This window comes from Xenopus laevis, chromosome 4L, assembly GCF_017654675.1.
Source record: "Xenopus laevis strain J_2021 chromosome 4L, Xenopus_laevis_v10.1, whole genome shotgun sequence".
NCBI lineage: Eukaryota > Metazoa > Chordata > Amphibia > Anura > Pipidae > Xenopus > Xenopus laevis.
This window is the reverse complement of record NC_054377.1, coordinates 66,055,399-66,080,081: the sequence shown is the minus strand read 5'-3', so window position 1 is coordinate 66,080,081 and position 24,683 is coordinate 66,055,399. Positions and strand designations below refer to the sequence as shown.

General features: G+C 37.3%; 1 protein-coding gene across 1 annotated transcript in view; it reads right to left on the bottom strand.

The window, feature by feature from the left end:
* Positions 1-24,683, bottom strand: part of itfg1.L (integrin alpha FG-GAP repeat containing 1 L homeolog) — a 122,229-nt gene that overhangs the window by 25,812 nt on the left and 71,734 nt on the right. The window contains 2 exon segments of the mRNA XM_041590232.1: positions 11,710-11,788; positions 19,356-19,399. Coding sequence (XP_041446166.1) covers positions 11,710-11,788; positions 19,356-19,399 — 123 coding nt within the window.

Here is a 24,683-nt window from a genome sequence, read left to right as displayed (position 1 = left end):
TGCATATTACACATTCACACATTCCATAAGGCAGCTTTGGCATCATAAATGACACAAAGGGACAATTTACTAAAGTTTGTATGTCAATTGGTTCCCTGAATCATATTATTTAATTTTACAAAAATTGTTGATTATACTAATTACTTTAAACCACCAAAACAAAAATCACAAAAAACACTAGTACAAAAAGTCACCATGTACAAGTTGTTGAGGTCATGTAGAAGTTAATAAGATTTGTCCTTTTCCAAATGTAAAATCTCTCTTTAATTCCAGCTTTTAGGGCAGAGATACACGCTGCGATTTGGGAAGATTAGTCGCCCGTCTAATCTCCCCGAATTAGTCTCCTTGAAGCTCTTCTTCAGGGAGACTAATCTCCTCGAACTGCCTCCCCTCCAGCTAGAATATATATCAGCGGCGGGATTGCCCTTGAAGTGCTTCGTTTTCTGAAGTTGCCCGAAGTTTCCTTGTGAGTGCCATCCCGCAGGAAATTTACAATCTAGCTGGCGGGAAGGCAGTTCGGGGAGATTAGTCGCCCGAAGAAGAGGAGATATGTTGCCAGGTGACTAATCTCCCTGAATCGCAGCGTGTGCCTCTGCCCTTAGAGGGTTTTCAGGAGTGGGGGGTTGTTTGTATTTGCACAAAACATTAGGGTGATTCAGGGTTTTTGTATTAGGATTCATTTGTATATGTCTCTGCTTTTCTTATGAGGCTGTTTCAATAAATTACTTGGCATTTGTGGTTTTAGAGAAAATGTGTTTTTTGTGGTTACAAAAACCCTCTAAAACCACAAAAATGCGAATGTTGATAAATAGTGTATGCACACTGCTAAACAAGCAACAGCGAGTGAGTATAGGTTTTCAGTTCACTTTGATTTGTATATGCCCTACTGAAATACTGTTCTACATACCTTCTGTCTCGCTACTGCACAAATTACCAGCATGAAATATGTTTGACAAATGGCTGATGCTCAGCAGTATCTGTGTTTAAGTAACCATGTCTCAGATCTATTTGATTTATTCTCGTGGGATGCTTATTTTTTATATCACATATTAAAATGCAACCTCAGCAAAAAAAAAAAAATGCCTGTAAAAAGTCACATTGTGGATAATGACAAAGGACTCTAGTCAGCTGAAAAGACTCTTATTTGTAAGCCAACAATAGCACTGAAAGTATTGATTTGCGCTTCCTGCATGTTAAATAAGTAAATAATTACTTTGCATTTTTACTTTAGAATTTTCCTGTGTATTTGATTAAAAATCTTACATGGTAAATGTATCACTATTTTCCTTGATACCGCTCCTCCTTTCCCAGGAATCTAAAGGGTTCCATAGACCTATTTATATTAAACAATTATTGGATGCAAAATCTGTCCATCATGTAGTATGTTCAATACTCATCATTGTAAATAGGAAATGTCTGCGGAGTCCAAATAGTCTCTACACAGTAATACATGTTTCTCTGTATCAGCCTTTCATTACTTGCTGCTGTAAAGTCAAATTGCAGAAGGAGGTATGTCCCTCTATTGACTGTACTATTACTGTAACAGCAGGCACTCATTTTTATTAAACCGCTTGCGATATATACAGAGAATGCAACAAGTCTTGTAACTAATGGGTTCACCCCAGAAAATGTAGCTAGCTAACTTCCTAAATACCAATCAATAAAAGTAATTCTATTTTTGCAACTGGTTAGTCAGAGTGAAAGCAGGAGCCTGATTTTGTTTAAACCCTTTTAAATTAGCTTGTGCACTACTGTGTCTATGCTGCATTTATTGACTGCATCAACTGCCACTTCATGTTAGGATGGATGCCACTACAATTGCCAGAACAGCTTGAGACTACTTCATGGGGAAATATAGGATTCCTGTTGTTTGTAAAATTGTTGCACCTTATGAACTGCTAAGGCTTTATGTCAAACAATATTTTTGTTTGTTTCTTGTTTATAAACACAGCATAGGACTGTTCGCATTTGATATGCATTGTGTTGTGTGACACTATACTATGACTTTAATAAATATTGGACAGATTCTACTAAGACAGAGTTATAGATGGATGCTAATTGCATATTATTTTTTATCATTATTATTTTTCTAGTACACTTCATGGTTAAATATCTGTATTTATAATAGTGAGGTGTTTTAATGCAAATGAACACACTGGAACTGGGAAGCCTGGAATTTAAAAAGGCTTGATATTGCAGTGCTGATTTCGCTCATTTGCCTCTTCTTACCACGTTCACCCAACATTAACAGCAAAGCCACACATGGATATTTGAATCTTGTGAGGGCGACAACGCAAGGGGTGACAAAATGCTATGACCCTAAGTGGATAATTATCAAAGGTTGAGATTAAGGGTGTTATTTACTAAACCTTGATTTTTTCTGGCTGAGGTTTTTTTGTGGGAAAAACTTTAATTATTTCTTGAAAAAAAAACTAGAATTTTTTGTTATTTATTATACCCTGAAGTTGCTTAAAGTTCAAAAATCCGCCCTCTCAAACCTGCAGAGGTCAAGTAGAAGTCAATGGCAGATGTCCCTTTTACAAGTAAAAGGGATACTGTCAGGGGGAAAAAAAAAATCAAAATGAATCAGTTAATAGTGCTGCTCCAGCAGAATTCTGCACTGAAATCCATTTCTCAAAAGAGCAAACAGATTTTTTAATATTCAATTTTGAAATCTGACATGGGGCTAGACATATTGTCAATTTCCTAGCTGCCCCAAGTCATGTGACTTGTGCTCTGATAAATTTTAATCACTCTTTACTGCTGTACTGCAAGTTGGAGTGATATCACCCCCCTCCTTTTCCCCCCCAGCAGCCAAACAAAAGAACAATAGGAAGGTAACCAGATAACAGCTCCCTAACACAAGATAACAGCTGCCTGGTAGATCTAAGAACAGCACTCAATAGTAAAAACCCATGTCTCACTGAGACACATTCAGTTACATTGAGAAGGAAAAACAGCAGCCTGCCAGAAAGCATTTCTCTCCTAAAGTGCAGGCACAAGTCACATGATTTGGGGCAGCCGGGAAATTGACAAAATGTCTAGCCCCATGTCAGATTTCAAAATTGAATATAAAAAAAATCTGTTTGCTCTTTTGAGAAATGGATTTCAGTGCAGAATTCTGCTGGAGTAGCTCTATTAACGGATTCATTTTGAAAAAAATTGTTTTTCCCATGACAGTATCCCATTAAAGATATCGTGATCTGCACTGGGTTTAGTACAATAATACAAAAATTTTGGGTGTCTGGGCAACAATACAAAAAAATTGAGCGATTCGGCGTTCAAATCTTTATGATTTGAGTTTTCACTCAATTTTATCGAGTCTTTTCCCGCACCAAATTTTAGTTATTTAATTAATAAATAAGATAAAATCGTACTGAGTGGGGTTGAGCTTTGCGCAGAAAACGAATCTAATTGCCTTTAGCTGCACCAATGTTTTTTGTGGATCCACTTGTCCACTTCGTTCAATGTAAATGTTCTGGGATTCGGTGCGCTGATATCTGCTAGAATAGGTAGTTCCCAAAGAAGCCTAAATGAAAAGACAATATATAGAGTAGTACGTCTGAAACAGATGGTCTATGATTAGGTGTCCTAATCGCTAGATGAGCACAAACGCCAACCTCTGTGCAGAGACGCCGCCATCATCTGATCCAACAGCCGTTTTCAATAGGAGACAGCGCATGTTACCTGTGGGCAAAGGATCGCATGCCTGTACTACTCCGCATCCTTTAGATCAGTGACAAGGGTAGACTTCACGATAGAACTGACAAATATACCAGGCTCTCCCTTCTCTCAGTAAGTGCAAACGGCCCGCAGGGCCAACTCTGAAGTTCCTGGGATATAACACTATTTGAAGCCTTTTTTGTTTTAGGAACACATCAAAGAAGATATATCCGTACTTAAGCAATCAATATGTGAGTAGTTCTATATAAAAAACTCAGACCATCTGTTTCAGACGTACTACTCTATATATTGTCTTTTCATTTAGGCTTCTTTGGGAACTACCTATTCTAGCAGATATCAGAGCACCGAATCCCAGATCATTTACAAGATAAAATCGTGGATGTGAATTTGGTCGACCTTGGTTTAATAAAAAAAGATGAGATAAATTTGAGTTTTAGTAAATAACCCCTCAAATTTTTAGTTTGATTTCATTAAAAAACCTTTTAATGAAGTTTTCTCAACTGCTTTTTTTTTGACAAAAACAAATCTGGGATCTCAAATATCCCAAAATACATTCAAGCCAAAGAAAACACAGCAGAAGTTGTTAACATGGAGGCCATTCTCTCTCCCTATATATATATATTCACAAAAGCTTAAAAAGGTAATGTGTATCGGCCTTTGCTGACTTTTCCATAAATACTAAACTGTGGCTTTATACATTAAGATCTCTGGCTGTTAGCACACATTATTGGTGCTGTAATACATCTGCTGTGAGTAGTCAAAGCACCATGAGTTGCTGCCCTAAGGCGCTTACAGTATAATCCTTTGGTGCCTGAAATATGCTCATGAGTTACTGTGAGCAGCCACTGCCTTTTACTACACTAAGGAGTATAATCTAAATACTGGGCAGTTAAGATTCAGCTTTACAGTCACATAGATCTACATGCCAAATCAAGAGTTCTTTCCACAAAGAACAGCTGTGCTTTTAATCGACAACTGTGTATTTCATTTTAGGACATTCGAAGAACCGAACATTAAATCTCACAGCTGTTTTTTTTCCTAGAGCTGCAACTGTTAAGGTAGATCTCCTAAAAACACCCTTCATTTCTTTATGGGGATAGAAACTGTAAAAATCTGAAAAGAATTATAGCATGTTCAAAGAGATTCATTTAAATTATACAGCACACATTAAATAAAAGAAAAATAAAAGAATATTTGGGAGAAAAATACAGAATGGGAATATGGGTTTAGGAATGGATTCTACATGCCCAATAACATAAAATATGTTTAAGGCAATTTAGTAAGATATCTTGGAAACTGCAGGTAGTGCAGCAATGCTCTCATAACAGTGATTACCAATTAAATCACACTAATCTGAAACAGTATAAAAGTTGTGTTTGTTTTAGAAATGAAAACATAAAGGATCATTTATTAAAACAGCTGCTCGTGCAGTTGCTCTAAAACAGGTGCAAATGTTTTATTTATTGACACATTTCTTTAAAGGTACAGGTATGGGACCAGTCATCCAGAATGCTCAGGGCCTGGGATTTTCCGGATAAGGGGGTCTATAATTCTATAATTTGGTGCTGCATACCTTAAGGGGCAGATTTATCAAGGGTCGAATTTCGAGGTGATGGGAGTTTTTTTGAACTCCCATAACTTCTAAATTCGAATAATAAAAGACCAATCTAAATTTAAAAAATCGAAGTCTTTAACTTCGGGTGAATAGGCTGTATTCAAATTGTTTGAATCTAAGTTTTAGTGCATTCGATCGAATTCGAATCGAAGGATTTGACCCAAAAAACTGATTTTTCAAAGGCCACCAAATGACTCCAAATTAGTTCGAGGAGGTTCCCCATAGACTAAAAAAGCAATTTGGCAGGTTTTAGATGGTGAACGGTGGAAGTCAAAGTTTTGAAAAAAAGAGTACATGATAAATTTTGATATTCGAACAGTCAAATTTTTTTAAATTCGAATGGAATTTTGGCCTTTTCGATAGTCGAAGAACACAAAAATAGCTTGAAATTCGCTTTTTTTTTTTTTTTACTTAGAATTTTCACTTCGACCCTTGATAAATCTGCCCCTCTTAAAATATCATTTAAACATGAATTAAACCAAACAGGATTGTTTTGACTTCAATAAGGTTTAATTATATCTTAGTTGGGACCAAGTACAAGGTACGGTTTTATTATTACAGAAAAAAAAGAAATCATTTTTTAAAATTTAAATTATTTAATTATAATGGAGTCTATGGGAGATGGTCTCAGTAATTCCAAACTTTCTGGTTAAGAGTTTCCAGATAATGGATCCCATACCTGTACTTCCATCAACCCTTGCACATTTGTATTGCTTTGCTAAACACTACTGCATGCGTCCTGACTTTTCTACTAAATGTTGCTCAAATGCGCCTCAACTGGACTGCACCAAGAGAAAAAGACACTAGATTTGTTTTAATGCTGTGCACAAGAAGTGTTGCAAGTGCACTCTGAATATGTTAACCACAACTTACACACAATGTATGGAAAAAGGCAAGAACAATTGCATTTTTTGATGCAATGGGCACAATTGCGGCAGATGCAACTTAGAGCGTTTTCTCAATAAGGGTAAGGCCACATGACCAGATTCAGGGAGATTAGTCGTCCCCGGTGACTAATCTCCTCTCCTTCGGGGCGACAATGTCCCTGAACTGCCTTCCCGCTGGCTATAATGAAAAATCGCCAGCAGGATGGCACTCGCAGCGTTTCATTTTCCGTATTTTCCATATAGCTGGTGGGAAGGTAGTTCAGGGAGATTGACACCCCAAAGAAGTGGAGATTTGTTACCGGGGCGACTAATCTTCCCGAATCTGCCCGTGTCGCCTAACCCTAAAGCATTTGTAAATGGTCCTAACAGTATCAAAATATACAAATACATGTGCCTCTTGTGCACAATCTGAGCCCATGCTTGTATATACTGACAACCATCTTTTCTTGAATGAAAAGCAGATGACACTGATATCTGTGTAGTTAAACCATACTGGCTAAGGTGTGGAACAGATAGATTGGCTCATTTATTTATTATGAATGTCTGCTTTATTGTGTATTTAGAACATTTCTACACTTTAATGTTATATTTAGAAAGGCAGCAGGGTATATATTCACAGGATACTGCAACATTGGTCCAAATAAAACAAAACATGACTAACATTTACAGAACACTGTAGCTTAAGTTTAACCCAAGCAGTTAGATACTGAAGGATACTGCCTTGCAGGGGTGTAACTACAGAGGAAGCCCATGAGGCCCTAATTCATATACAATTTCAATAAATATTGGTAAAACATGTCAACCTCCAGGCATTTTGGGGGCCTGAAATATAATTAGTTGTGGGCAGGGCTGGATTAACATAGCGGACATCCCTAGGCCTGCTGCCGTTCATCGCCCCTGTCGACTCCCCTTTATTCGCACAAATTTTCATCATCAGGACCGGAGCACACTGGATATTTATAAAACTATCATATCTCCTGCTCATCCCCAGTGTTTCTGAACCAATGTGGGTGTGGTTGGGCAGAATTCCGCCCCCTAAAATCCTGCCGGCCTAGGCCTGGGCCTTGGTGGCCTTTCTACAAATCTGGGCATGGTTGCGGGGCCCAGTAATATCTAGTTACACTGCTGCTGCCAAGGTTACATGATATTGTTTCTTTGGCCAAACCAAGCAATCACGTAGATGTGCACATGATACTATAACTGTGGTTTAACTAAGTGCATTTTCTATTGCATGTGTGAACAAGGCTTAAACCATTTTTGATTTACACATTAAGATTAGCATGACTGAGATAATTTAAAGGACGTTGTCTCTTCAGCTTAATGTCAGATCAGTTTTTGATTTGCAGGTCAAAGCACAGCAGCTATTTGGAAAACTTCTGTTCCCCATAATTGCATCTCACCAGAGGTCTGACTAAACCAACGGAGCATGTGCAACTCTAGTTCTGTTGAACATATTAAAACATATCTACTATACAGATAAGAAACTCCTAGGGTTTTGCCTGTAAAATATTTTATTTTATGGTTTCACAGTTTTATCACACTAAATTCTACTTGCAACAAAGGTTAAAAATTTGCATTTAGTATTTAAAGGTTAAATCTCTTTGTCAAGCACCTCCAAAATATTGCTTGCCAGTAACATTCCTATTTAATACATTAATACTTTTAACCTGTCAGTGACCACTGTTTATTGCCTCCTAAATACAAAAACCCACTGTATTCTAAAGAACTTGTTTGTTAATTGCTACTCAAATGTGAGCTCTGCAGTCCTGCTGGAATTGGATGGAAGTAGTAGCCAACATATCAAATATTACAACCAATTCAGTATGCAAGCAGGAATTTACAATTCATGTTTTTTCATGTTAGAAGAAAATGTTCTAGTGCAGCATAAAAATGTAATTGTGAAAACTTTGTTTTGTTTTTTTTTTAACCAAGCAGTAATCGTCATTAAAATTCAATGCATCAAAGCATTGTGAATAAGGTCCTGTATTTACTTGACAATACTGGCTCTTTAAAACACTACAAAACATTCAATGGGAATGGCAAATCAATTACGTTATTTTCCTTATTGGAGGCAAAACAATCCTATTGATTTATTTAATGCATAAATGATTAGTAGGCTTATGATATGGTTATAAAAATTACAGAAAGGCCCCTTCCCATAAAACCCCAGACCCAGAGCATTCTGGATTACAGTTCCCTGTACTCAAGAAAAATAAAAAAAGGAAGTAATGGGTATTCCAAGGAAAAATAAAAGGGGGTGAAGGGTATACTTCCAGCATGTGAGGAATAGGGTCTATTTTTAATGGGTACAATGATGTTAATACAATAGCACACAAATGTTGTGCTAATGCAACAATACTTATACAACAATTGCCATTACATTTTTTTTATTTATCACATGCAAAATTGTTGATGAGAAATCAAATAAACTGTTGTTATAGAACTTATTGGCACCAAGAATGCAGATGTTTTAAAGAAAACTAAGTCAGCTTCAAAACTCTTCAGTCTGCATGGCACACGGAACCCTTATCTCAGCCTGGCTAGTGCAGGGAGCAGTGGAGAATTTCAACATAACCTACTTTAGAGTTTAAAATGTGTTCGAATGGATAGTGGTTCTAACTATCTGATATTTCTCAAAGTCTGGAATAAGTCTGATAAGATTTAATATAAAAAGTTTGAGCCTCCTTTGAAGATATATGTTTGTAAAAAAAAGAAAAACAGCAACATGTTTCAACTTGAAGTAATTTAATGAAAAGGATCATATTTTATACGGGTATGGGATCTGCTTGGGACATGGGGATTTCCAGATATGGGTCTGAATTGGGTGGAGATGTGAAACACCTTCTGTTGTTTTTGAATACAGATGGAATGAGGACCACTGGTAACTGCATTTTTTTGGAAGGTTGTTCATATGATAAGAAATATTATTCCCCTTCATTTTAATATTCTATTGATGACTTAGAAGAGAACAAAGCAGAATGGAATAAACCTATGCAAACAACCCAAAATTACATTTTCAAAGCAAGGTGAGGCTATATATCCTGTTAGGTTTTACCAGATTGTTTTCACATGTTATGAGAGAGAGTAAACAATATGCAAGAGAACTTCCCAAAACAGGAATGCGATGTGCCCCAGTATCCTCAAATAAAGGTTTAAAGCAATTTAATGTATATAAAATTGGATGACAATGGTATAAGAAACTGAACAAAGTGACATTAAAACCATTTCAGTGTTGGAATCCAATAATGGTACATCAAAAACACTATGTTTTAAACTTTAATTGCCATTAATATTTTGTGCTTGCACACAAATTAGCGTGCAGACAGAGTTGTGGTTTTAAAGGTGGCCTCATTCCAAAGGCACTAGCATATTCATGCTAGGTTTTGCTTAGTGTAGAGAGCTTAGTGCAGAAAAATACCTAAACTAACAACTTCCACAATACCTCTGTATACTGGGTATAACTAAGCTTAAATCCTAAAAATGAATATGGCTAAAAATGCAATTTTATATACTGAATTTATTGCACCAACTTCTCAATAGCACCAATAATCCAGGACTTCAAACTTGTTAGAGGGGTTGAAAAGCTAAGCTTAGGGGCTGTTGCAAATTATAAAGCAGAAAATGTGTCTGGCTTGTAATAAAAGCTGATACTATGGGGTGAAATATTAAATGCTAATGTTAGTTGCACTGAATTCTGTGCTGATATGTAGTAATTATCTGTATTCATTATTAATCAGCCTTATATTGTGACATTTATATTCTGTATACACTCTGTATATTGTGAGTGGGTCCCTAAGCTCAGTAAGTGACAGCAGCACAGAGCATGTGCAGTGAATCGGCAGAAAAGAAGACGAGGAGCTACTGGGGCATCATTTGGGGCACAAATCTTCCCTCCTAAAGGGCTGTGGTTGCCTTGGGCTGGTACAGAAGCCTAAAACATAATGAGCAACATTTCTAGACTACTTCTTTAGTAAAGCTTTAGTTCTCATTTAAGTTGTTTTTAAGGCTTACCTATGTCTTTGAAATTCCATTATTGTCTCTGGAAACATTTCCAGTTATGTAATGTTTACTTGTGCAACCAAGCTTTCACTACTAAGGACTATAGACAGAAATACAAAAGGCTGTGGTCAGAGGTCAACAGTATTTTATGCAATTCTGCAACTTTAAGTAGAATGTAAAAGAGCATAGGGTGGCCTGAGCAAAAAAAAATAGCATATGGTGGTAAAGTAGAACTTCCAAACAGTGGTGCAATCATAACAACTTAATTGTCCAAAACCTATTTAAAAGTAAAATTAATATAAAAGCAAAAATAATAATTAAAAATACAATGGTAGGGTGTTTAACATCCTCCCAGACAATCATTTTTTATATATGTATATAAAGAAGACATATATATATATATATATATATATATATATATATATATATATATATATATATCCACAGAGATGACGGCACTCCAGTGTGTAATCAACAAGGCAGGAACAACATCTTACTTCAAAGGTTTATTGTAGACCAACGTTTTCAATTCCGTACTGGAATTTTCGTCAGGGTTTTTTCACCCTGACGAAAATTCCAGTACGGAATTGAAACGTTGGTCTACAATAAACCTTTGAAGTAAGATGTTGTTCCTGCCTTGTTGATTACACACTGGAGTGCCGTCATCTCTGTGGATATTGATGTTTTCTTAAGACTGGCACCCAGGACTCTATGTACTTATGGTGTGCGATCCTCATACTGTGGGACTACTATATATATATATATATATAATAATTTCTTGGAGTGCCCGCACCTCTGACAGTAATTGATTGGAGGTGCTTGATCAATAATTGTAGTATAAATGATGAAGGATCCGCACTCTCATTTTCAAAGTATAACAACTTTTATTTATCACATTACGATCCTTGAGAAAGGTCCCCAGGAGGGACCGAAACGTCGGATTGTAATGTGATAAATAAAAGTTGTTATACTTTGAAAATGAGAGTGCGGATCCTTCATCATTTATATATATATATATATATATATATATATATATATATATATATATATATATATATATATATATATATATATATATATATATATATATATCTTCAGTATCTGCACTCCAACAAAGCAATCGCAGGGGTGCACGGCCAAACATCAATCATATACTCGCAATTTGGAATAAAGCATTCCCAGGCCAACTTTTCGGCCCCTCCCTTGAAAAAGGGAACGAAACGTTGCAGCACTGTGATGTGTAAAAAATAAAATCACTTGATTTATTAAGGGAAGTGCTGGCCTGGGAATGCTTTATTCCAAATTGCGAGTATATATATATATATATATATATATATATATATATATATATATATATATATACGAAGACTGTGATCTAAAAGTAACTTTCCTTTTATTTTTATAGAATTAATGGCCAGCTCTTGGCAAAACTGGACCAATATAATTTAATATTATCATGGCTTGACTGTATAAACAATGTAAAACTAATAAATGTATATCAATTTAAATAAAACAGTGACATACCTGATGCATTTTTTAAGTATCCATTTGCATCTGCTGTTGTATACATGATATAGGGACCAGGCTGATTTACACCGAAAGGCTAAAACAAAAAACAACAAAAGTAACGAAATAAGTAGCATTAAAAAAAAGATATGTTCTCAGATTGCAAATTATGTATTATCAGTATATTGAAAAAAAACCATGTTGCTTTGGTTCTATAAAACTCCAGATTTTATTTGATATTGTTTTAAAGAAGCTGTTGACTTAAGTATTCAGTCCCTGCACTAATATTTTGTGGTCACCTTTTGCAGTATTAACAGTGTTATACTTTTCAAGTATAAGTACCAGTTTTGCACAGTACTTCGGAGTGAATTTGGCTTATACTTCCAGGCAGATTGCTTCAGGTTGTGCAGCATAGTCAGATGATGCTTGTTTCTCTGCCGCATTTTCTTTGGAGTTTCTTAGTTTTCTCTTTTCACACCTTCAATGGAGCTTTAACATGCCAGAACCTGCCTGCACTAAAAACAACTAAAATAAAGTACAATTCTTTTTGGAAAGGAGCACACAGCAGGCACACCTGAACTGCTTACTCAAGTATGATTGAGAACAGTCGTTTGGGACAAAAATAAGTCTCAATGCTCAAATAAAAGAAAAAAGCAAACATAAGAAGTCTGCCTGCTGTGTGATCTTTCCCAAAAAATAAGAATCTTATTTAAGTTAGACTCAGATCAAGGCTTTCACCAGGCCATTGCAGAACATTCACCTTATTGTCCTTGAGCCACTCCATGGAAAGAACGTCTGCCTAAGCTTTAGTTTCTTTTAGGAAATTGAAGCAAGTTGTCTAAGGCTAATGACATACCTACATTTTCTACCCCTGCGTTTAGACTATGTGAACAAAGGCAGCAGGCTCCAGCTGTTTTCAGCCTGCATATTTTTGCAGGCTTAGAGAAGCAGATCTGTTTAGTGCTCTGCTTTGTTGATCTGAATCCAAACAGCCAGTGTCAGACTGGGAGGGGAGGCAGGGCCCACCGGCTTACAGCCTCAGAGGCCCCCCACACCATCCTCCGGGCCCCCCAGCCGCAAACTGATCTGTGGCACAAAAACTCATCTGTGATGGCTTCACCCCCACCGGGCCCCCATGCACGTACCTACATTATTCTGGTGCTAACGGTGTCAAGAAAGAGAGGGAGAGCAGGAGCAAAATCATCTGTCCCGGCCTCACCTCCCCCCACCCCCCGCACGTGCGTGCTTATGGTTTTTATACAGGTTTTATACATCGAATGAACTCACAACTGGAATGCTTTCTAATTTAAGAAAAAACAGGAATAATAAAAATTTGAAGTAAGCGTTAAAAACCGAAAACACAAATTATTAGTTTTCCACTAAAAAAAAAACTTGAATCGCTCAAATTAATCCAGTTTTTGAACAAAACCCCGAACATCTTGAAAGCTAATAACATCTTCGGGTTCAAGGGACCTCTGCCATTGATTTCTACATGACCAAAACAGGTTTTAGCTGGAGTATTTTTTTGATTCAAGTTATTTACAGCTTCAGGGTATAATAAACTCCGTACATTTTTTTCTAAAGTTTTTTTCAAATAAAAAACAGAAAATTCAGATTTTTTTGATGACCTTTGATAAATAATCCTCTTAAAGGAGAAGGACAGTTGTTGTGCACTTGGAGGTGCCAAATGTTAGGCACCCCCAAGTGATTGTATTTACTTACCTGAAACCCCGGGCTAGTGCTCCTATCAGCAGAAAACTGCACCGACCCAGGGTTATTCCAGTGAGCACCACGGAGCACTTCTTTTCCGGCTTCTTATTTCTTCAAATTTCCCAGGGCAGACGCGTGTGCAGTACAACCAAATAGGTGACTTTTTAGTTAAAGTTTGACTTTTTGCTCTACTGCAAATGTGTAGCCGCGCGAAGTAAAAGGAAGACAAAAGAGGATCGCTCCCTGGTGCTCACTGGAAGAACCCCAGGCCGGTGCTCCTATCAGCAGAAAACCGGCCTGGGGTTTCAGGTAAGTAAATACAATAATTTGGCGCCCCAAGTGCAAAACGACTTTCCTTCTCCTTTCAAGGAATTGTTCAGTATAAAAAAAAGATAGGCTGTACAAAATAAAATATGTTTCTAATATAGTTAGTTATTCAGAAATGTAATGTATAAAGACTGGAGTGACTGGATGTCTAACATAATAGCCAGAACACTACTTGACTTGAAGGGGGGCCACATGGGTCATATCTGTTTTCTTCTGAATGTGACCTGCATGTTAAGGATCAATAACAAAATCACTGAACAGTTATGTCCCATGTGGCCCCCCTTCAAGTCGCTGACTAACTCAGAGTTAGAGAGCTGAAAAGCAGGAGTTATGTTACACATCTGCTCACTCCAGCCTTTGTAGATTACATTTTTGGCTAACTAACTATATTATAAAAAAAATGTATTTTGCACAGCCTGTTTACCTTGTTTTAAATTTTTACATTGAACTGTGCCTTTAATGTTTAAATGATTTTTAGCTGACCAAAATTGGTATGGTGATCCAAATTACAGAAAGATTCTTTATCTGAAAACTTCAGGTCCCAACCGTTCCACATGATAGAGCCTATACCGTTACCATGTATTTTTTTTTTTTTTTTTTTTCAAACAAACCCAGGCAATTTTCGTTATTAGAATGGACAGGAATGGGAGTCATATTATATGATGAATGGATTCCATCATAAAGAGTGAACTAATGCACAAGGTCAGGAAGCTGCAGAGCACAACAAAGTCAGAAACACTCAGTATAGTCTTTTAAGCTTCTTTATCCAATGGTGCAGAAAATAGCTATGTTTCTCTGTGCTTTCATCTAGCAATGCAAATATAAAGGAGAGTGATTGAGTGAAAGCAGACAGATGAAGACACAGAAAGACACTGTAAAATGAGCTCACTGAACAGGGCTTGTGCTGAGCACACATTTTGCCTATTGTTTTAATTAAGAAATATCTATAGTTTCTGTTATTTCTGGCACTAAACAAGAATAGAAAGACACTGGAACTCATCTATCAACACTGGGCAAATTACTTTGAAAAGTTTTTGAATTAGAAAATTCACCTTGATAAATCTGCCCCTAAGTTTCCACACTACTTAATTCATTATGGCAGACCTAGAAGCACTCAAAAAGGATGGGTAGACATGGGGATTTCTCTAGATGGTGGGCAAATACACATAATCATTTGTGAGATCTTGGGGGGGGGGGCACTTATACACACCTGGGCAACCAATCAGTGATTAGCTGTTTTCAGCCAGCTGCAGGTTGAGCACCAAAAGTAATCAACTAATTGGTTGCAAAGGTTACTGCCTAGGTGCAAATATGCCTAGTGCTTATGATTAAGTGCGGCCCGAAACGCGTTATGCAATACCATGCAGCATGTCTTTTAAAACATGGATGAATAAAGATTTCGGATTTTAAAGTATTCTGGTGTGCGGAACTCCAACCTCTGTTCTCTAAATATTAAATAAACCAAATAGGCTGGTTTTGCTTCCAATAAGGATTAGTTATATCTTAGCTGGGATCAAGTACAAGGTACTGTTTTATTATTACAGAGAAAAAGGAAATAACTTTCGTAATTCACAGTGTTCTGGATACTGGTTTTCCAGACAGTGGATCCCATACCTGTACAAACAAGACACGAGGTCTTGGTTTTAGACATCATTTTCCTTTTTCAAATTAGCAGAGCATTGTTAATGTAATGTCTGTGGAAAATTTCATATTTTTATTTATTGGATTTGTGCAATGCTCATAAATGTTTCTTCTAGATATGCTTACAGATTTTCATAAAATGGGTAGGAGTGCCTAGATTAAAGCAGATGAGCGTAACCGCTCTGAATCACCGCACATCCGGAGTAAAGGCCTGGCAGCAGGGTGCTGGATTCCCTCTGTGTCCTACGCTGCACAAAATGGAGAACAGAGGATGGAGTTCCGCACACCAGAATACTTTAAAAATCCAAAATCTTAATTCATCCATGTTTTAAAAGACACGCTACATGGTATTGCTTAAGGCTTTTTGGGTGCAGCCGTCCTTAATCATAAGCAAATATGCCCAGTGTTTATAAATAACCCCCATTATGTTACAAAGCCTAAATCTACATAGCAGGAATATGGAAATCAAGAAAGAATACAGAGTCCCAAACTTTACATACACACCTATGCTGAAGTCACACTTTTCATGTTACTATACATTGTCTGTTTTAAGTCAAATAGAGTACCTACATTATTTATGTATATGTAATATAATTTCAAAGTACAGGTATGGGACCTGTTATACTGAATGCACTGGACTTGGGGTTTTCCGGATAATGGATTTTTCCATAAATTGGATATTCTACTAGAAAATCATGTAAACATTAAATAAACCCGAAATGCTGGTTTTGCTTCAAAAAAGGATTCATTAAATCCTAGTTTAGGTCAAGTACAAGGTACTGTTTTATTATTACAGAGAAAATTTTTTTTTGCAAAATTTGGATTATTTGGATAAAATGGAGTCTATGGCAAATGGCCTTTCCGTAATTCGGAGCTTTCTGGATAACAGGTTTCTGGATAGCAGATCCCATACCTGTAATAGCTTGGATTTATTTGAGCTTATTTAATTTCTTGTGGGAAAAATTTAACATACAGAAAATTGACTGTCTCTATAAACAGTAACAAAATGTGAAGCAGTGGCAACTGATTACCCAAACTGTCTTAATTAATAGTGTGGCTGTATTTAAGAATCACTTTTTGATACCATTGGAGGGTTCAAGCAACTCCGTTAAAACCTCAGAAACACAATTTTGGACTTCCACAAGTTTGGTTCCTCCATAGGAACAATTTCCAAAATGCTGAAGGTCCCCTCTGCCTCTGTACAAACAATTAAACCCAAATATAAACATCTAGAAATCACAAACAGATGCTGCATGATATCATTTTGGATGAGGTTTCTCTGGTCAGATGAAACAAAGATATAACTGGCCACAATGATCATCACTATTTATGGAGGAAGAAGGTTAGGCTTTTAAGCTGAAGAACACCATCTCAACAGTATAGCATGGGGTTGAAGCATCATGTTGCGGGGGTGTTTTGCGGGGGTGTTTTTAACAATTCTAAATCAATCAGGCAGAAACCTGATTGCAACTTTGTCTTCCAGCATGCTGATGATCCAAATCATACCTTCAAAGTTGCAACAAAGTGGCTTACAGACAACAAAGTGAAAATATTTGCGGGGCAATCACAAAGCCCAGACCTGAATTCCATTGTGCACTGTCAGAGCAGAAGGCCCACAAACCTAAATAACTTCTGTCAGGAGAATGGGCAAAATATAGTGAGACTTTTGTGGCTTCCTTAAGTGTTTGATTAAAGTTAAGCAATAAAAAGCAATTCCACCAAGTGTATGTACTCTTAAGACCCATAGGAAATTGTATATGGTAAATAAAAGCTGAAATACATGGGTCTCTCAGCTATGACATATAGAAATAAAGTAGATACCCAATTTTACTTTAAGGCAATTAAATATTATATAAAGTTGCAAAGAAAAATAAGTACAGCTGTATTAACAATTTTAGCATAGGTGTTTACAAACATTAGGACTCAATTGTATATATTAATATGTTTCAGATACCTTTTAACTGTATTGATTTCAGGATCAGCCTTGCAGTGAAGGATTTATGAGGTTTATATGTTCAAGTTAATGAAGGCAGGTTAAAAGGTTACATTTTCTACTCAGCCCTTATCCATTTATTATGCGGAATATGCTTGCAGAAGAAAAAAGCAGGCAAAGAAGAACTGAGTTGAGAGGGATGGAAATCTTCAAAGAAAGTTAAAAATGGAGCAGATTTTTCAAGCGCAGCATTTCTTTTGGGATTCGTGCTTTCAAGAAAATCAATCATATAAAAGCTTTGGAAAGCAGGCCTCACTGACATGCATTTAGGAAATCGAGGTTCTTGCAGACTGATCTACTTTGCTCTTGTATGGAGGAACACATTGAAAACAACAATAGTAGTCACGCAGGTGCTTACTTTCCCTTTATGTTTAAAGCACAACAGAAAATAATTAATTGGATACAGGAAATACAGGACTAGTCCATTGACACAACACAACTGATGAAGAAGGCAAAATAGTTTTTCAAATATTTGGCCTTGGTCTTCTGTCTTGGAGTTTATTGAAAGGAAGGTACTGTAACTTTAAAAATGCAACCAAATTGTTGTAGCACTTTGATAATGATATTTAAAAAGCTATCTTTTTCCTTATAGTGTGTCAGTTAATGCTAATATTCTGTTATCTGGGAGGTATGCATTAAATTAAAGATTTTAAGCGTAATTCTAAATACACTAATCACTAATACACTGTAATCTCTACTGAGCAGGGCATTTTTACCTTGTGTATTTTTTAATGTAATTTGGATGTTTTCTGTATCCTTCTATTGTACATCACTGCGGAATATTTTGGTGCTTTACAAATACCTAATAATAATAATAATAATAATAATAATTAAGCAATAATAGCGCATTTAAGCGTGAAACAGAAAGCACAAGTATAATTTAGGTGACAACAAAATACAAAGCATTGCTTAAACAACAAAATTCTTACATTTGCTGTTGGTAAATTACAGGAACAGTAACATCAAAAAATCTTACAAAAAAATCCATTAAGACAAACAAAACAACAAGACAAATTAAAATTTAAAATAGCAAAGCCTTTATTAAGAAATAACTTACAGAAACTCCACTGCCTGTCCTATACAGAAAAGACGACAGGGCTACCATCCATCCTGCGATGCTCGATTTCTCCTCCCTGGCTATTCACTGACAGAGTGTCCTCTGCCCCGATCTCCTTCTCCAGCTCTTCTTCATCCTCCTCCCAGGAGCAGCCAGGGGCGATCCTGGCCCATCCGCCTCCTGAGGCAGCAGCAGTTGCTGCTGCCCACCCTCCCCCGGAAATGCGCTCTTAAAGTACCAGGAGCAGAATTTTTGCTGCCCCTGGTACCTAGTGGGGCGCTGCTGCCTGAGGCGACAGCCTCAACTTGCCTCATTGGCGAAGCACCCCTGGGAGCAGCAGTAGGAAGGCGATGTTGTCAGGCTCCCCATTGAAGTGAACCAGCTGGGCGCTTGCGCTTGGGACTGAGCCTGATTATACGGAGCTGGGCAGATACCGGCGCTGTGGAGACAGGACAGACCGCTGGTGAGACTGGACACATTGTGTGACCCAACCCAGCCTTCTCCTGCCTCATTCCCTGTCTCTCTCATCCCATTCACCGGCCACTTCCGAAGCTGTTCTGCGACAGACTCAGCTCCCTCTCCTGCACCTCTGGATGGATAAAGAAGAGCTGGAGAAGGAGATCGGGGCAGAGGACACGCTGTCAGTGAATAGCCAGGGAGGAGAAATTGAGCATCGCAGGATGGATGGACGCCCTGACGCCTTTTCTGTAGAGGACAGGAAGTGGAGTTTCTGGAAGTTATTTCTTAATAAAGGCTTTGCTATGTTAAATTTTAATTTGTCTTGGTGTTTTTTTTTTAGTTCTAGTCTAACGAATTATTTTGTAAAAAATGTTGATGTTACTGTTCCTTTAAAGCTTTACGTGATTGAGTGGTTAGTCAATGTCTCCAGACAGTACAAACAGAACGTAAGGTTATTTTGTATATTTAGCTTCCTACCTTAACTTGATGAGGGCAGTCATTGGAACAAAACCCGCTCAGCACTGTAGAAAGAAATGGATAAACATTACCAGGCAGGGCAAGTGAATTAAATTCTATTAGACCCTCTGCTTTTGACCCCATAAAATCCTATCAAGTTCTTTTGACAAATTTATACAGATTTTTATATCTGGCTGATATACCTAATTACCAAATGATCTCTGAACCAGAGGCTATTCCTTTATTAATGTTTTATTGAGACTGAAGTTCATAGTATCCCCCCTGAATGCCAAAAGCTATTAGAGGATACTGGAAGTTGTAGTTCACCACACATAAAAGAAAAACCCCATGCACAGACTAAGGTTACCAGATCATCTGAAAAACTGGGAAATATCCAGCTACAATGGGTGCACGGATTCTGCTAAATTTAAATACAATCAGTAAACAATCAGTGTAGCACAGCAACTTAAATTTATTAGCAATGTCCCTGATTTTTTAAAATTATCTGGTAACCTTAACATATTATATCCCCAGTCTGAAGAACACACTTAACACATTTCTTATCTATTTCCTAATATTTGCAATGTATGGAATGAAATTAGGGATTGGTTTGCATGTACTTCACTGATGACAGATTGTACCCTGCCTATGAAACTGAAGTCAAAGCTTTACTCTAGCAGATGACCAATTAACTTTTCCCTTGCTGTTACTCCTCAGACTGCTAATACTCACACAACATCTGTTCAAGAGCATTTTATCCTTTTGACAACATGTAGAGCCAGAGCAGATAGGGGAATACTTTGATTAAATGAAGATGTTTTAATAAGATGCTCCATCTATGAACCTTGCAAATTAATTCTTAACTCACAATTTGTCTTTGAGGAATATGCGCTAGTAATATAATGAACAAAATAGGAATACACAAAAATGCATTTAAAAGAAAAGCTTTGATTATTCATTTTGATGACATAGAATGTAACTTTATTTTGCATGCTTTACAGAAGATGCAAGGATAAAGTATATGGCAGAAAAAGAAAAAACAGCGACAGAATTAAAATAGAAAGAAATAGCAAATCATCCTCAGCTTTTGCAATAATAAAAATAAATGCCACTAATTTGCAGGATAATTTGGTGCATGCCAGCAGTCTGAGACATAGGCCAGGACCGGATAAAGATCACCTCATGTGATTCCTGAAGGATAATTAGCCAGCCGCTGCCTACGTGATGGCTCCAGACTGTGATATATTTTACCAACCAGCACGAGTGTGTGACACTTAAAAACATATTTCAGTACAGAATTCTGTTTGATGGATGCATTATGTAATGGCAGTATCCCTTTTAGGACAGTGGCAGCATATAGTACAAAAAAGTTACCTTTTTTGAACGAACTAGACTAAAGGAGAACTGTGGCTTCCAAACCAAAATTTGATAAAGAGGCCCACATAACACAAAAAACCCTAATATATCCATCACAGTTACCTGTTTCTTCAAAAAGTATGAATAAATGCCATTTTCTATACTCAAATCCAGCTGGTTAACAGTTCTTCTCTTTCTGCATCATTTGAAATCCTGGCAGGGAAGGGGGGACTGATATTACAAATTGTAACAACTTCTCCACAGCTTACAGACAGCATGCGGGAACTACATTGTCAATACTTGTCAGTATATTCCACTTGTAAGCAAGGAACGTCGTTGCAAAGCAAAACCTTTTTGGTTCAATAGAAGCGTTGGTGTTGAGGTGGGTAAGAAAAGACGTGCTTTTAAGGCTTTCAAGTTAGCTGGGACAGCCGAATCATTTATAAGGTACAAGTAGGCCAATAAATCTTGCAAAGAAGCTATAAGGCAAGCTAAAATTGATATAGAAAAGGATATTGCAGCAAGCAGTAAAAAAAATCCAAAATTATTTTTTAAATATGTTAATAGTAAAAAAAATTAAGCACTAAGGGGTGGGACACTTACTATTAGAGGGGGGTCAGCTGGTTGATGAAAACAAAATAAAAGCGCAGATTCCAAACTCATATTTTTCATCTGTCTACACAAATGAGGAACCAGTAAGTGAAGGTTTCCTTCTTAATAGTCCCAATTCTAGTAATACAACTAATGATGCATGGTTCACACATGAAGAAATTCAAAAGAGACTAGAACATGTTAAGATTAACAATGGTCCGGGGCCTGATGGTATTCATCCCAGGGTAATTAGCGAGCTTAGCTCTGTGATTGCCAAACCTCTTTACTTAATTTTTCAGGATTCATTGAGATCTGGCATAGTGCCGAGAGACTGGCTAATTGCTAATGTGGTGCCTCTATTCAAAAAAGGATCCCTTTCTCAGTCTCAAAACTATCGGCCAGTTAGTCTGACGTCAGTGGTAGGAAAGCTTTTCGAAGGGTTAATAAAGGATAAGATACTGGACTTCATAGCAAATCATAATACTATGAGTTTGTTCCAGTATGGTTTTATGCGCAATAGATCTTGCCAGACTAACTTAATTTCTTTTTATAAGAAGGTAAGTAAAGACCTCGATTCTGGGATGGCAGTGGATGTGCTTTACTTAGACTTTGCTAAAGCATTTGATACAGTGCCACACAAAAGGTTACTGGTTAAATTAAGGAATGTTTGCCTGGAACATAGTATTTGTACCTGGATAGAGAACTGGCTAAAAGATAGACTACAAAGAGTGGTGGTAAATGAAACATTTTCTAATTGGACCAGTGTTGTTAGTGGAGTACCGCAGGGCTCTGTACTAGGTCCCTTGCTTTTCAACTTGTTTATTAATGACCTGGAGGTGCGCATTGAAAGTACTGTTTCTATTTTTGCAGATGATACTAATTGTGCAGAATTATAGGTTCCATGCAGGATGCTGCCACTTTGCAGAGTGATTTGTCTAGATTGGAAAACTGGGCAGCAAACTGGAAAATGAGGTTCAATGTTGATAAATGCAAGGTTATGCACTTTGGCAAAAATAATATAAATGCAAGTTATACACTAAATGGCAGTGTGTTGGGAGTTTCCTTAAATTAGAAGGATCTAGGGGTCTTTGCAGATAACAAGTTGTCTAATTCTGGGCAGTGTCATTCTGTGGCTACTAAAGCAAACAATGTTCTGTCTTGCATAAAAAAAACTTAATTATGCCTCTTTATAGGTCCCTGCTAAGGCCTCATCTGGAGTATGCAGTGCATTTTTGGACTCCAGTCCTTAAGAGGGATATAAATGAGCTGGAGAGAGTGCAGAGACCAGCAACTAAATTGGTTAGAGGGATGGAAGACTTAAATTATGAGGGTAGACTGTCAAGGTTGGGGTTGTTTTCTCTAGAAAAAAGGCGCTTGCGAGGGGACATGATTACACTTTACAAGTACATTAGAGGACATTATAGACAAATAGCAGGGGACCTTTTTACCCATAAAGTGGATCACCGTACCAGAGGCCACCCCTTTAGACTAGAAGAAAAGAACTTTCATTTGAAGCAACGTAGGGGGTTCTTCACAGTCATGACAGTGAGGTTGTGGAATGCACTGCCGGGTGATGTTGTGATGGCTGATTCAGTTAATGCCATTTTTTGGACAGACATAATATCAAAGGCTATTGTAATACTAAGCTCTATAGTTAGTATAGGTATGGGTATATAGAATTTAATTAAAAGTAGGGAGGGGTGTGTGTATGGATGCTGGGTTTTCATTTGGAGGGGTTGAACATGATGGACTTTGTCTTTTTTTCAACCCAATTTAACTATGTAACATAACCAACATGCATTGCACTATGATATTTCGTTCCTTATTGAAATCACATGTGCAGGGAATTGTGGGGTTTGGAGGATGCAGGCTGAGGACAGATGGCTGTTGATACAAAGTAACAGTAGTCAGCCAGCTCAGCAAAGTAGACAGAAAGATCAGCAGAAGAGCAGGGGGCTAGGCTTAGGGAACTGTCAGAAACCATTAAAAGTCTGCATATTTTTTAATTGCTGTATATTTCAAAGTTGCTTGAAATTATGGTTACTTTTCAAAATGCTATGTTTTTGTGAAGTTCCCCTTTAATAAAGAAAAATGGGGCATTCATGAGACTTTAAAAAAAAAAAAAAAAATACTTGACGTTTTGGTCCCTTATTAAGGCAGACCAAACAACATGCAATTGCCCACAGGGTATATATACCCCGAAAGGATTTTTGGAGCCAAAAGTCCCAATGATGACAACATGGTAAACATGGGGCATCATCAAATTATATATATTATATACATTATAAAAAACCACATAAAGATGTCGGCACTCACATATAAAAGATAAATGTGCCTGGGTGCAGTTCATCAAGGAACAGCAATTGTAGCAGGAATCCGCACGTTAAAGGTCATATAGTGGAAACAGTTATGTTTTTATTTGGGGAACGAAAGAGACCTTTGTTGAAGTCGAAACGTCAGATTCCAAATAGAAACTTTGCTGTTTTCCACTATAAGACCTGTGACATGTGGATTCCTGCTTCAACATATAATACATTATTCTATATAATAATGATAGGCATGGGTACAGTGTCGGACTGAGACACCAGGGTCCCACCAACAAAACCTTAGATCGGAGGCCCACCCAAAAACCTTAGACCAGGGGCCCACTCTCAGAACTATTATTCTTCCTCTCCTCACTCAACCTTTATTCTCCTAGTCTCTTTTCTTTACATACTATAATACTATAATTTATTATTCCATCTATTTGACCTCTTTGTTTTCAAAGAAAAAGGGAATGGCCATGAAATAGGCTAAATGTTTAGCAGAATGAAGGCCCACTGACACCTTGGCCCACCAAGAGTTTTCCTGGTATCCCGGTGGGCCAGTCCGACACCACATGGGTATAATATCAAGAACTTATTAACATCACATAGGTGTGAAAAATAGAGAAAGGTTAAAGAAACAGAAAAGAAAGACCCAAATAAAAGAAATAACAAGAGCACCATAAAATAACAATTTGACAGACTGTAGGAAATGCATATTGAATCAATATGCCATCTGATGCATGAGCAGACCTGTTGTGCCACATCAGGCTGCCACGTTAGCCCTAGCATTATAATAATGGTACTGCACAACGTGATCCATGCTGGAGAAGCAGTAATATAATGGTTACAACCGTCTCTAGTTGTGCCTGCCAATGTGAAAGAGATTTAGGGGACACTTAGAACAATGCCCCAACTGCTGACTTAAGCAATTCAGGTTTTAAATCTCAGTGTACAGCTGCAAAGAATAGCTTGGTATTTTTAGCACTTTTAATAGGGAAACAATATTAGTGCTTATAAAACTTACAGCACTCAGCTGGCTACTGCTGCTGAATTGCTGGTGGCTTTCAACAGAATAAAAGTCAATTTATTTGTGGCA